Here is a 13,723-nt window from a genome sequence, read left to right as displayed (position 1 = left end):
TCAATCTGAAGAACCTTTACACCATGGAGAGAATCGTTTAAGCATGCAGGTGGTTCTTTGAGTGTTGATAGAACCATTGTCTTTACTAAAGAACCCTTGAAGAACCATATTAAGAACTTTGCTCCCTCTAAAGCGCCCTAAGTAGGCTGCATTGACGTCGATTGGAACGTTCGGCCTACGTCATCACAGCGCAGCCAATCGCAGCTCCGTTTCCAAGAGCCGCCAATTACGTTTACGTTCACTGCTCTTTTCCCCCACCTCTATTCAGACAACTCCCGCCCCTGTTTCGATACGATTGGTGCATTTCTTGCGCTCATGACCATCTAGCCAATCGTAGCGCAAGTGGTGGTGCACCACTGGCCAATCCCGACGCTATAAAGGCGGGACCTTACGGAAAACGGGTGGGAAAACAGTTTAAAGCTTAGCATGCAGCTCAATCCAAATACTACAGCTGTTCGCGTGTAGAAGCAGTTTAACGCGTATCTGAAGGTTAAATGGAGTCTAGAACGGCTCTAGAATGGCTGTAGAATGGCTGTAGAATATGGTCTGTGCTTGTAAATCGTGCGCGGATGAGCTGAAGCGTCGCTAGTTAGCCCGGGTAGCTAAGCTAGGGGGTCTGGTTGAGTCTGGTGGATGAAGACACTTGTTTATTAGATGTTTATAAGCGGTTATTAACCCGCAGCGATGGCGAGCGTACACGAGAGTCTGTACTTCAACCCTATGATGACCAACGGGGTGGTCCAGGCCAACATCTTCGGCATTAAGGACTGGGTCACGCCGTATAAGATCGCGGTTCTGGCTCTGCTTTATGAGATGGCGACGACCAAGTCCATCGCTCTTCTGGACCGGAGGCGGTTAAACAAGCTCATTCTGCCCCTGCAGCAGGTCAGTGCGGCCATCCGGCTCTTGGTACGGGTACGGTGTCGTTTCCTGGCGAGCTTGAAATTAATTGTCCGTTCCACCTTAAAAACGGCGCAGCAGACGCAGTTACGCTCTGCGCCAGGACGAAGCTGCTGCGCCGTTTAAGGTGGACCGGAGAGTTCGAGTAAGCAGCCAGTTGCTTCCTCCTGGAGGGCTTTGTCCACGTCTTGCGTGCTTAAAGGGTTCTCCGTGGTTCTGTATAACACCTAGAACCATACATTCTCCATCAGTCTAAAGATGGTTCTTTGAGTGCTCATGGTTCTACTTAGAACCTTTATCTTAACCCTTGACGAACGTGCTACTCTCGTTCTGTTTGTACTCAAAGGTACAAGCCTACATGCCTAAAAAATATGGTTCTCCAAAGGTTCTTTAGCAAAGACAGTGGTTCTGTGTGTAACCATGAACGTGCAATTACAGGGTTCTTTGAATCATGAAAGGTTGGGGGAACCCTTTTCTATGTGGAACCATACATGGCATTCTCCATCAATCTAAAGGTGGTTCTTTGAGTGCTCATGATTCTACATGGAACCATTATCTTAACTAAAGAACCCTTGAAGAACCATCTTTTTTGTGTATGTACATAACGTACTACCGTTTGTACCCAGAAGTAGCTGCTGTGTCTGATCCACTCGTACCAGCGCAACACACACTAACACACCACCCAAACAGTACCTTCTCTGTGAGGGTCCATGGGGGTCCTGACCACTGAAGAACAGGGTAACAGAGTATCAGAGAAACAGATGGACTACAGTCTGTAACTGTAGAACTACAGAGTGCAGCTATACAGTAAGTGGAGCTGATAAGATGGACAGTGAGGGTAGAAACAGGGAGGTGGTCAGAACGTCTGACCGGTGTGTATTTAACATCTTCCACGCTGTGCTGCACTAGATCAGTTTAAAGGCCTCTCTGTGGCCAAGCTTGCAGGTGGTAAGTGGTTTTAAGTGTGGATGTGATCCGGGAAGCGTGCTGAGCCGTGATCCGAGGTACCCGTCTTATTCCCCAGGGTCCAGATTTAACGTTCGAGCAGTTCCTGAAGACGGTGAAGGAATGCTGCCCTCGTATGGTGAACGCTGTGAAGCTCAGGTGACGTGGCGTTTGTTTGCATTTCCCGTTCGATTATTTATTTTGTTATCTCTCTTCATTATCCGTGTCTTCTCCGTTCAGGCTCTTTCCGATGGCGGACAGTGAGCTGCAGGACATGGAGCACTTCTTCACCATTCTGCCCAACGCGTTCAGCGATTCTGAAGCCTTTAAGACCAGCGTTGTGGGTGAGTGGGTCAACATCACGGGTTATGACTTGTAATCTGGACTGGGTATAAAGAGCATCTCAGAGAGTCGGAGTCTTTCAGAAGTAAAGAGGAGGAGGGGTCACCACTCTGTGAAAGACTGGACCATCAAATAGAGCAACAACTCAAGAAGAACGTTCCTCAACATAAAACAGCAAAGAGCTTCTGCTTTCCATCGTCTACGGTGCAGAACATCATTAAAGACTCAGAGGATCTGGAGAAATCTCTGTCTGTGAGGGACAAGGCTGAACACCAGTATCTGCTGGCCGTGATCTTTGGGCCCTCAGGCAGCACTGCATTAAAAACAGACATGATTCTGTAGTGAAATCACTGCATGGGCTCAGAAACACTTCTGAAAACCACTGACTGTGAACACAGTTCATCACTGCATCCACAAACGCTGTTAAACTCTAAAACACAAAGAAGAACCCAAATATAAACAGGATCCAGAAACGCTGCCACCTTCTCTGGGCCGGAGCTCATTTAAAATGGACTGAGGGGAAGTGGAAAAGTGTCCGGCGGTCCGACGAATCAACATTTGAAATTCTTGTTGGAAATCATGGACACTGTCCTCCGGGCTGAAGACCACTCAGCTTGTTATCAGTGCTCAGTTCTAAAGCCAGTATTCATGATGGTTTAGGGGGGCATTAGTGCTCATGGCCTGGGTGACGTGCTCATCTGTGAAGGCTCCATTAAAGCTGAATGATATAAACATGTTTTATCAACATCTGCTGCCGTCCAGTCGACGTCTTTTTCAGGGAAGGTCTTGATTATTTCAGCAAGACGATGTCAAACCACATTCTGACTGTATCACAGCAGCGTTGCTTTATATTATTCCAAAAAATAATAAAATCTGTTTGAGCATTTTGATGTGCTGTCTTTGAACTATTTTCAGTTAAATATAGAGTTTGTGTGCATTGTATTGTATTTTTTTTTCGGGAACTGTGTTGTGTGAAGTGCCAGTTTGCGTTTCCTCAGCTGTGTTGTGTCTTTCTGTCCGTGCAGGTCTGTTTATGCGCCAGATGCTGCTGGCCTATAATAAGCTCTCCTTCAGTCAGGTCTATAAGCTCTTCCGCTCGCTGCAGCAGTACAGCCACCGCGGAGGCCGACCCCAGTGCGACCTCTCTGCCCTGACCACTGAGGACATGGAGCTGACCAGCAACGAGGACACCAGCGTCGACCCAATGGAGAAGGATGAGCTGGACATGGGAGCGCTGCACCAGTCGGACCTCCGGTCAGTGCGCCGACAATGAGGGAGCGTCTCTGACCTCGAAGTGATTCGAGTAGATTGCGATTCTTTAGTAAACGATTCTTTTGTTTTTTGTCAGGCTTCAGAATTCTGTATACAAAAGTACACTGAATGGACAGATGACACTATAAACGTATTTTCACTGTCGAGGTTAGATCTGGGCCATATGGCAAAATCGCGATACTTCACAGTACATGATCATTTTTCAGACGTCTGATCAGTTACAACAGTGAAAAAAGAGCCAGTAGTGCTATATTTAAAAAAAGACTATAAGAAGCTGAACACAGTGATTTTTATTCAGTATTTGGTGCGAAATCCAGTTAAAAAGTATCAATTTTGCTCTCTTCAGAATGAAACATGCAGTTGTTGAGTGTTCTGACGATACACACGATATGTTCAGGAAAGCAAATTGTATTATGGCATAAAGTACCACAATATGTTGTCATATTGCCCGGCCCTAGTCAAGATACTGTAGAATTGAATGGTCAGTACCCGGTTATGAGGGGGAAAAAAGGGTTAAAGGATGTAAATAAACCTTACATATACTACAAAGAAACAGTAAATTGCAAACAAATTATTATTCACATTTTATTGGTGGTTGATCTGGCAAATTACAGTGAAAGGCAGCATTTCTAAGGAATTGAAAGCCTGAAAATGAATAGATTTTTTTTTTTTCCATCACATGCAAATATTTTCTCCAATCTCGCTGAATACATTCTGAATATAGATTGACGGAGGTGTTTATTCTCACTCTACTCGTCAATCGGATGAACATCTGTTTAGGTGCTCGCTACAAGTAATTAGATCCAAAATGACCATAGTGTAGACGTTACCATGACAACCAGCATCAGGTGATGTCCAGTCAGAGTGAGATGAGCAGCAGTGAGCAGTGATTGTGTTTTTAACTGCTTTAAAATGACGTCAGACTCAGGAAAACGTCCTTCACACGTCCTTATTAAAGAAGGCCGAGAGGAAGACGTCGTGCTCTGAGACGCATAAGCTGGACGTCCGTCCCACCGCCGTCTTTTAAAGATCAGAGCATGAACTTCGTCTCCTCTGCAGACCAGTTTCTGCTCCGCCGTGTTGAACGGTATAAACTCTCACTGTGACACGACGCACAAGCAGAACGGGCTGAAACTTTCCGATAGGGAATGTAATCGGATACAGGCGTTTACACGGATATTATTCTTCTATTTAACTGATTATTTACAGGATTACACACCTCAATCGGATAGAAACTGTATTCTGAAAGGCCTAAATCGGATTAGACTATTCCCATTTGAGGTCTATGCATGGACGTATTCCATTCCGATTGAGGTATTAGTCTAATTATTAACAGATTATTAGGCTACATGTAAACATGGCTACTGAGAAAACGTACATTTACAGTTAATTAGTTTAATAAGTTTAGTCTCCTGCTGACAATAATAATACACAGACAATAACAACAATGTCAGGCTTTATTTATTTCTTTTTTTTATTTCTGAGTTTGAAAATGAACAGAGAATTTTACTGAGAAGTAACTGCATAATTTATTAAATATTTCTGTTAGTTGTAAATTCATTGCAGCTTCAGATCCATACCTACCTGATCAGTAGGCATTCTTACTGGGAGGTGTTCATTGGGCTTCTGCAGAATCTCTGACAGTTGTTGTTGCATTAGTCACTAAATTCTTGCTCTTCTCTCTTCTTTCCGTAGCTCTGGCGAGACTCGAGGGCCACTCTCTCAGAAACAGGCCGAATACTTCCTCGCCCGACAGGTGAGCTACGACTTCAGTGTGTTAAGTTTAAAGAGCAAATATCGAAAACCAGTGTTTCTCTAACTTTATACTCAACAGCAGTCTCTCAAATTCAAAATCCCAGCGGGAAAACATCGGGTTGGATGTAAATGTCCTACGGAAGCCGATGTTGAACACAAGCACTGATCACCTCTTCCCCATCACCCCCAAAACATATGTATATGTACATATACATATATGTAGATACGTGTGTTTGTAATTAATAACTTACTAAATTTGGTTTTTGATTATTAGAAAATCAGCACATCTATTAAATCAAATTTGACAGGACGTGATTTAATTGGATGATGCAGAGAACGCCTTTGTCACGCCCACATTCGTCCAGCTGAAGAGGGGGAATGCGTTCACGTCCGTCGACGCGCCGGATCAGCGTAAACTCTAATCTAACTCGCCTATAAGTCCTGATGTTTATACAGATACATTTTAAAGCTATTTTATTTTGGTAAAATCTGTGTTTTGTGTCACAAATGAAACACACTTAGCTGGGCTGAATGGCATTTACTTGTAGGATTATATTTATTACATGTTTTAAGAAAACTTTTGTTCATTTTCTGTATATGTTTATTATTTACTATTATATAAGTAATAATAAGAAACCTGTTTAACAACTTTAGTAAATGTAAAATATCTTTGTTGTGCAAAACGGTTAAAACAGAACTAGTCAGTGTACAGATAAACCTGTGGTGTTTACACAGCAGCTTCTCTTAGTATAGAGGGCTGCTGTGCTAAAGGCTAAGTCCAGGCTAAAGGCTGTCATCACACTGAGAGTCCGGCGGTTCCTCCGCCGATGTGGTGTTAAGTTCAGTACAAAGTTACGGTCCATACAGTAAAACCGTTCTGCAAATATAGCCTGTTATGAGTTGACTGCCTCTGTGATGTTTAGCCCATCCCTTCACACTGAAGTTATAAGGAGTGTTGTGCCCAGGGCTGAATCACACACAATACAGGGCAGCCAGTCAGAGCAGAGCTCATTTACATATGTTGGTCTTAAAGGCACAGTAACCGAAACAGCCTGTTTAAAAAGAGGCCATATAAAAATGAACAACGGCTGTTTTTGTTACATGAAACTATAGAAAGACAAGAAAAGCGTATGTGTGGTCCTGAACGCAGTGTGGTTGTGGCTCTTAGGCATACCTGTTGAAGAATGATGAGAATAAAGCCATGAAGCCGGCGAAGCTGCAGGACGAACTCAACAACATCCTCAAGTTCAACCCGGATTTTGCTGAGGCGGTGAGTTTATCACCAAAACATCGTCTAGAGTGGGACATGTGACATTGTTATGGCCATTGTGACTCTTTCTGACTTTGAGATGGGCATGTTCACTACGTCTACAGCACTGAGCAGCTGCACTGATCATAACAAATACAGATTTAAACCAGTTATAGACAGCCTGTAAACAGCTACCACTGCATAAGTCTTATTCATTTTACCAAGTATTTTATTTTTTTTTCCTGTTCTATGTTTGAAAGCTTAATGTTTGCAAATGATTCATTAGAATTTTTTAGTTCTAACTTGTTCGCCAACCTCAGGAAAAGAAAATATTGTATTTACATCCTGTGTATTGTATGTATGAGCCTAATACTAGATTATTTTTCTGTTTATATCTCCTTCTGCCTCTCTGCAGCACTATCTGAGCTATCTGAACAGCATGCGTGTTCAGGACGTGTACATCTCCACCCACAGCCTGCTGCACTACTTCGACCGGCTCATCCTGTCGGGAGGAGAAGGGAAGAGTAACGGTGATGAGGGCTACGGACGCAGCCTGCGTTACGCCGTCCTCAATCTGGCAACCCTGCACTGCCGCTTCGGACACTAGTGAGCATCGTACACACAGATATGAACTTCATTAACTGACCTATACAGACTCAACCTAATGAGAAACTGTAGAACGGACTCGGTTTATATCACAATACCTACATTTAGAGTCGGTTATTCATTCAGCCTAATGAGAAACTGTAGAACAGATTCGGTTTATATCACAATACCTACATTTAGAGTCGGTTATTCATTCAGTCTAATGAGAAACTGTAGAACGGACTCGGTTTATATCACAATACCTACATTTAGAGTCGGTTATTCATTCAGTCTAATGAGAAACTGTAGAACGGACTCGGTTTATATCACAATACCTACATTTAGAGTCGGTTATTCATTCAGCCTAATGAGAAACTGTAGAACAGATTCGGTTTATATCACAATACCTACATTTAGAGTCGGTTATTCATTCAGCCTAATGAGAAACTGTAGAACGGACTCGGTTTATATCACAATACCTACATTTAGAGTCAGTTATTCATTCAGTCTAATGAGAAACTGTAGAACAGACTCGGTTTATATCACAATACCTACATTTAGAGTCGGTTATTCATTCAGTCTAATGAGAAACTGTAGAACAGACTCGGTTTATATCACAATACCTACATTTAGAGTCGGTTATTCATTCAGTCTAATGAGAAACTGTAGAACGGACTCGGTTTATATTACAATACCTACATTTAGAGTCGGTTATTCATTCAGTCTAATGAGAAACTGTAGAACGGACTCGGTTTATATTACAATACCTACATTTAGAGTCGGTTATTCATTCAGTCTAATGAGAAACTGTAGAACGGACTCGGTTTATATCACAATACCTACATTTAGAGTCGGTTATTCATTCAGTCTAATGAGAAACTGTAGAACGGACTCGGTTTATATCACAATACCTACATTTAGAGCCGGTTATTCATTCAGTCTAATGAGAAACTGTAGAACAGACTCGGTTTATATCACAATACCTACATTTAGAGTCGGTTATTCATTCAGTCTAATGAGAAACTGTAGAACGGACTCGGTTTATATCACAATACCTACATTTAGAGTCGGTTATTCATTCAGTCTAATGAGAAACTGTAGAACGGACTCGGTTTATATCACAATACCTACATTTAGAGTCGGTTATTCATTCAGCCTAATGAGAAACTGTAGAACGGACTCGGTTTATATCACAATACCTACATTTAGAGCCGGTTATTCATTCAGTCTAAGGAGAAACTGTAGAACGGACTCGGTTTATATCACAATACCTACATTTAGAGTCGGTTATTCATTCAGTCTAATGAGAAACTGTAGAACGGACTCGGTTTATATCACAATACCTACATTTAGAGCCGGTTATTCATTCAGCCTAATGAGAAACTGTAGAACGGACTCGGTTTATATCACAATACCTACATTTAGAGCCGGTTATTCATTCAGCCTAATGAGAAACTGTAGAACGGACTCGGTTTATATCACAATACCTACATTTAGAGTCGGTTATTCATTCAGCCTAATGAGAAACTGTAGAACGGACTCGGTTTATATCACAATACCTACATTTAGAGCCGGTTATTCATTCAGCCTAATGAGAAACTGTAGAACGGACTCGGTTTATATCACAATACCTACATTTAGAGCCGGTTATTCATTCAGCCTAATGAGAAACTGTAGAACGGACTCGGTTTATATCACAATACCTACATTTAGAGCCGGTTATTCATTCAGTCTAATGAGAAACTGTAGAACGGACTCGGTTTATATCACAATACCTACATTTAGAGTCGGTTATTCATTCAGTCTAACGAGAAACTGTAGAACGGACTCGGTTTATATCACAATACCTACATTTAGAGTCGGTTATTCATTCAGTCTAATGAGAAACTGTAGAACGGACTCGGTTTATATCACAATACCTACATTTAGAGTCGGTTATTCATTCAGTCTAATGAGAAACTGTAGAACGGACTCGGTTTATATCACAATACCTACATTTAGAGTCGGTTATTCATTCAGTCTAATGAGAAACTGTAGAACGGACTCGGTTTATATCACAATACCTACATTTAGAGTCGGTTATTCATTCAGCCTAATGAGAAACTGTAGAACAGACTCGGTTTATATCACAATACCTACATTTAGAGCCGGTTATTCATTCAGTCTAATGAGAAACTGTAGAACAGACTCGGTTTATATCACAATACCTACATTTAGAGCCGGTTATTCATTCAGCCTAATGAGAAACTGTAGAACAGACTCGGTTTATATCACAATACCTACATTTAGAGCCGGTTATTCATTCAGTCTAATGAGAAACTGTAGAACAGACTCGGTTTATATCACAATACCTACATTTAGAGTCGGTTATTCATTCAGCCTAATGAGAAACTGTAGAACAGGACTCGGTTTATATCACAATACCTACATTTAGAGCTGGGTTATTCATTCAGTCTAATGAGAAACTGTAGAACAGGACTCGGTTTATATCACAATACCTACATTTAGAGTCGGTTATTCATTCAGTCCTAATGAGAAACTGTAGAACAGACTCGGTTTATATCACAATACCTACATTTAGAGTCGGTTATTCATTCAGCCTAACGAGAAACTGTAGAACGGACTCAGTTTAGAGACGTTTTCAATGTCAGTTTCTTATTAGATTAAATGGCATTTTTACCTGTGTTTTGTAAAATTTGTCCAACCTCACAACAGTAGCTACAAAATAACACATTTGTGGGCGGTTCATTTCAACATGGATCAGTTTTATTGCATCCAAACTACTGATGTCAAAACAGTGCACCTCAGTTAGTCGCATCGTTAGTGAAGTATTACGAGCATAACGTTTTCAATCTGGTATTGGAAAATGGAAAAATGTGTGAATCAGGATATGGAGATTTAACATAGTCAGGCACTAGGGGGAGCTAATAACTGTTGTTAATATGGTCATCAGACACATGGAAGAACTGAATTATCATATTTGAAAACGGACAGTTATAAAAATGATATTTTATGTAGGGCCTTCTTTAAGAACTCAAAGCACTTCGCAGAAATAAACAGATATATACAAATATCTCAATGTGCTTTGTTAGTTAATCGTGTTTATTGATTACCAGAAACAGCCATGCAGGCCTTTAATACTATAATACTCGAATTCCTCAGCCTGTGTCTGCAGATGAATGACTGTATTATACTGTATGCATTGTGTTGTTTACGGCACTGCTGTGCTGTGAATGTGTATTATAACGTGTATGTTGGGTAAGTGTGTAAATTGTGTTATTGTGTGTGTGTGTGTGTGTGTGTTTGCAGTCAGCAGGCCGATCTGGCCCTGCAGGAAGCCATTCGGATCGCGCAGGAGGCCAATGATCACGTCTGTCTCCAGCACTGCCTGGTAGAGCTCCTCTGTTTCTTCTCTGCAGACCCACCTGCATGTTTAAGGACAAGCCACATTATAGATCTTCGTCTCTGCTGTGGTTTAATGCATCTTCCCTCTTTCTCTCTGTAGAGTTGGTTGTACACATTGGAGCAGATGAAGGGGTCCGACAGCGTGGTGCTGACCGAAGACTCTGTCAAAATGGCTGCCCACTTTTGTTTACCTGTAAGTATGTTTGGTCAAGAATGCTGGGCTGCACGTGGATACAGCTGCCTAGCACAAAGTAAATGAATTCACAGGTCACTGTATGCATGTCTCTTCTTATTTCAGTACCTGGCGTCTCTGGGAATTCAGTCTCTGGTCCAGCAGGGGGCGCTGCAGGGCATGCCGGCCAATAAGCTGCTGGACGCTCTGCGGGGGACGGACATCATGCACTGGAAGCAGAGCCTGTCGGAGCTGATAGACATCAGTCTGGCTCAGACCGCGTCGATATGGAGGATGTATGGAAAGAGGTGAGACGTCGTCATAAGCATTTCTGGTGTTTGGAGGTCCGTTTCACCAATGTCACGTCTGTTCAGGGTTCTTTAGGTTCTCTCAACCCTGTTCCAGTGTGTCTGTTTGAACTGCGCTGTAGTTTGGTACTGAGGTTCTGTATGTACGTGTATGTGTCGTAGCACTATGGCCCGGCAGCAGGCGCAGCTCCTGCTGAACATGAACAGTCTGGAGCCGGTGAACTTCGGCGTTCAGCAGAACAACACAGAGCCTTTCGCCATTGCGCTGTGCCACCTGGCGGAACTCCACGCAGAGCAGGTAACACTTACATTTATCTAGAACAGGTAACACTGACATTTAACTAGAGCAGGTAACACTCTTTACAGCGGGTGACCTTTAACCAGGACACGTAAATGTAACCTTGTTGCTGTTACACCTGATCACCTCTCCATGTGCAGTACATGGTTTAAATTAGTGGTGGAGCCGCATAAGTAACACAGCACTTTAACCCCTTATGGATCAGGATGTTGATCGTTCAGTCCCATAATTTTATAATAGTTCCAGAATAATCTATTATAGTTGATCATTATTAGGTTTATTAAATAATAATAATACGTTAACTGCAGAAATGATGAACCCACGGTTTAAGGGGTTAATTTTAGAAGTGAGCTGTATATTAAAGTTTGTCATTCCTTTATTTTGTACAGATTTTTACATTTATTTTATAAAGCAGTACGTTTATGAATTTTGTCTGTGATTTGAAGAGTTTCTGGGCTTTGTGTCCCTCTCAGGGTTTCTATGGAGCTGTGACTGACATCGTTAAACATCTGAAGCAGCAGTTTCCTCCTCACACTCAGCACGCCAAGGTCAGTCTGTTAATGAAGTTGATCCACACAGTCGCTCTGACAGACTGTAATACACTACAGGAAGCGTAGGGGGCGATACGGCTTCTACTGTTTCATTTAAAAAGCTCTATAATGTTCATATGATCCACACAGTCGCTCTGACAGACTGTAATACACTACAGGAAGCGTAGGGGGCGATACGGCTTCTACTGTTTCATTTAAAAAGCTCTATAATGTTCATATGATCCACACAGTCGCTCTGACAGACTGTAATACACTACAGGAAGCGTAGGGGGCGATACGGCTTCTACTGTTTCATTTAAAAAGCTCTATAATGTTCATATGATCCACACGGTCGCTCTGACAGACTGTAATACACTACAGGAAGCGTAGGGGGCGATACGGCTTCTACTGTTTCATTTAAAAAGCTCTATAATGTTCATATGATCCACACGGTCGCTCTGACAGACTGTAATACACTACAGGAAGCGTAGGGGGCGATACGGCTTCTACTGTTTCATTTAAAAAGCTCTATAATGTTCATATGATCCACACGGTCGCTCTGACAGACTGTAATACACTACAGGAAGCGTAGGGGGCGATACGGCTTCTACTGTTTCATTTAAAAAGCTCTATAATGTTCATATGATCCACACGGTCGCTCTGACAGACTGTAATACACTACAGGAAGCGTAGGGGGCGATACGGCTTCTACTGTTTCATTTAAAAAGCTCTATAATGTTCATATGATCCACACGGTCGCTCTGACAGACTGTAATACACTACAGGAAGCGTAGGGGGCGATACGGCTTCTACTGTTTCATTTAAAAAGCTCTATAATGTTCATATGATCCACACGGTCGCTCTGACAGACTGTAATACACTACAGGAAGCGTAGGGGGCGATACGGCTTCTACTGTTTCATTTAAAAAGCTCTATAATGTTCATATGATCCACACGGTCGCTCTGACAGACTGTAATACACTACAGGAAGCGTAGGGGGCGATACGGCTTCTACTGTTTCATTTAAAAAGCTCTATAATGTTCATATGATCCACACGGTCGCTCTGACAGACTGTAATACACTACAGGAAGCGTAGGGGGCGATACGGCTTCTACTGTTTCATTTAAAAAGCTCTATAATGTTCATATGATCCACACGGTCGCTCTGACAGACTGTAATACACTACAGGAAGCGTAGGGGGCGATACGGCTTCTACTGTTTCATTTAAAAAGCTCTATAATGTTCATATGATCCACACGGTCGCTCTGACAGACTGTAATACACTACAGGAAGCGTAGGGGGCGATACGGCTTCTACTGTTTCATTTAAAAAGCTCTATAATGTTCATATGATCCACACGGTCGCTCTGACAGACTGTAATACACTACAGGAAGCGTAGGGGGCGATACGGCTTCTACTGTTTCATTTAAAAAGCTCTATAATGTTCATATGATCCACACGGTCGCTCTGACAGACTGTAATACACTACAGGAAGCGTAGGGGGCGATACGGCTTCTACTGTTTCATTTAAAAAGCTCTATAATGTTCATATGATCCACACGGTCGCTCTGACAGACTGTAATACACTACAGGAAGCGTAGGGGGCGATACGGCTTCTACTGTTTCATTTAAAAAGCTCTATAATGTTCATATGATCCACACGGTCGCTCTGACAGACTGTAATACACTACAGGAAGCGTAGGGGGCGATACGGCTTCTACTGTTTCATTTAAAAAGCTCTATAATGTTCATATGATCCACACGGTCGCTCTGACAGACTGTAATACACTACAGGAAGCGTAGGGGGCGATACGGCTTCTACTGTTTCATTTAAAAAGCTCTATAACGTTCATATGATCCACACGGTCGCTCTGACAGACTGTAATACACTACAGGAAGCGTAGGGGGCGATACGGCTTCTACTGTTTCATTTAAAAAGCTCTATAATGTTCATATGATCC

General features: G+C 42.3%; 1 protein-coding gene across 1 annotated transcript in view; it reads left to right on the top strand.

Moving 5' to 3' along the window:
- The first annotated feature begins 400 nt into the window (after positions 1-400).
- The window catches only part of anapc5 (anaphase promoting complex subunit 5), a 19,749-nt gene continuing 6,426 nt past the window's right edge, over positions 401-13,723 (top strand). The window contains exons 1-12 of the mRNA XM_037536014.1: positions 401-885; positions 1,925-2,004; positions 2,086-2,189; positions 3,213-3,441; positions 5,155-5,215; positions 6,383-6,484; positions 6,879-7,069; positions 10,358-10,439; positions 10,554-10,646; positions 10,752-10,933; positions 11,096-11,231; positions 11,705-11,779. Coding sequence (XP_037391911.1) covers positions 685-885; positions 1,925-2,004; positions 2,086-2,189; positions 3,213-3,441; positions 5,155-5,215; positions 6,383-6,484; positions 6,879-7,069; positions 10,358-10,439; positions 10,554-10,646; positions 10,752-10,933; positions 11,096-11,231; positions 11,705-11,779 — 1,536 coding nt within the window. The 5' untranslated portion in view covers positions 401-684. The remainder of the gene's footprint in view (positions 886-1,924; positions 2,005-2,085; positions 2,190-3,212; positions 3,442-5,154; positions 5,216-6,382; positions 6,485-6,878; positions 7,070-10,357; positions 10,440-10,553; positions 10,647-10,751; positions 10,934-11,095; positions 11,232-11,704; positions 11,780-13,723) is intronic.

This window comes from Pygocentrus nattereri, chromosome 29, assembly GCF_015220715.1.
Source record: "Pygocentrus nattereri isolate fPygNat1 chromosome 29, fPygNat1.pri, whole genome shotgun sequence".
Lineage (NCBI taxonomy): Eukaryota > Metazoa > Chordata > Actinopteri > Characiformes > Serrasalmidae > Pygocentrus > Pygocentrus nattereri.
The sequence above is the reverse complement of the archived record's forward strand: the minus strand, read 5'-3'. Positions and strand labels throughout refer to the sequence as shown.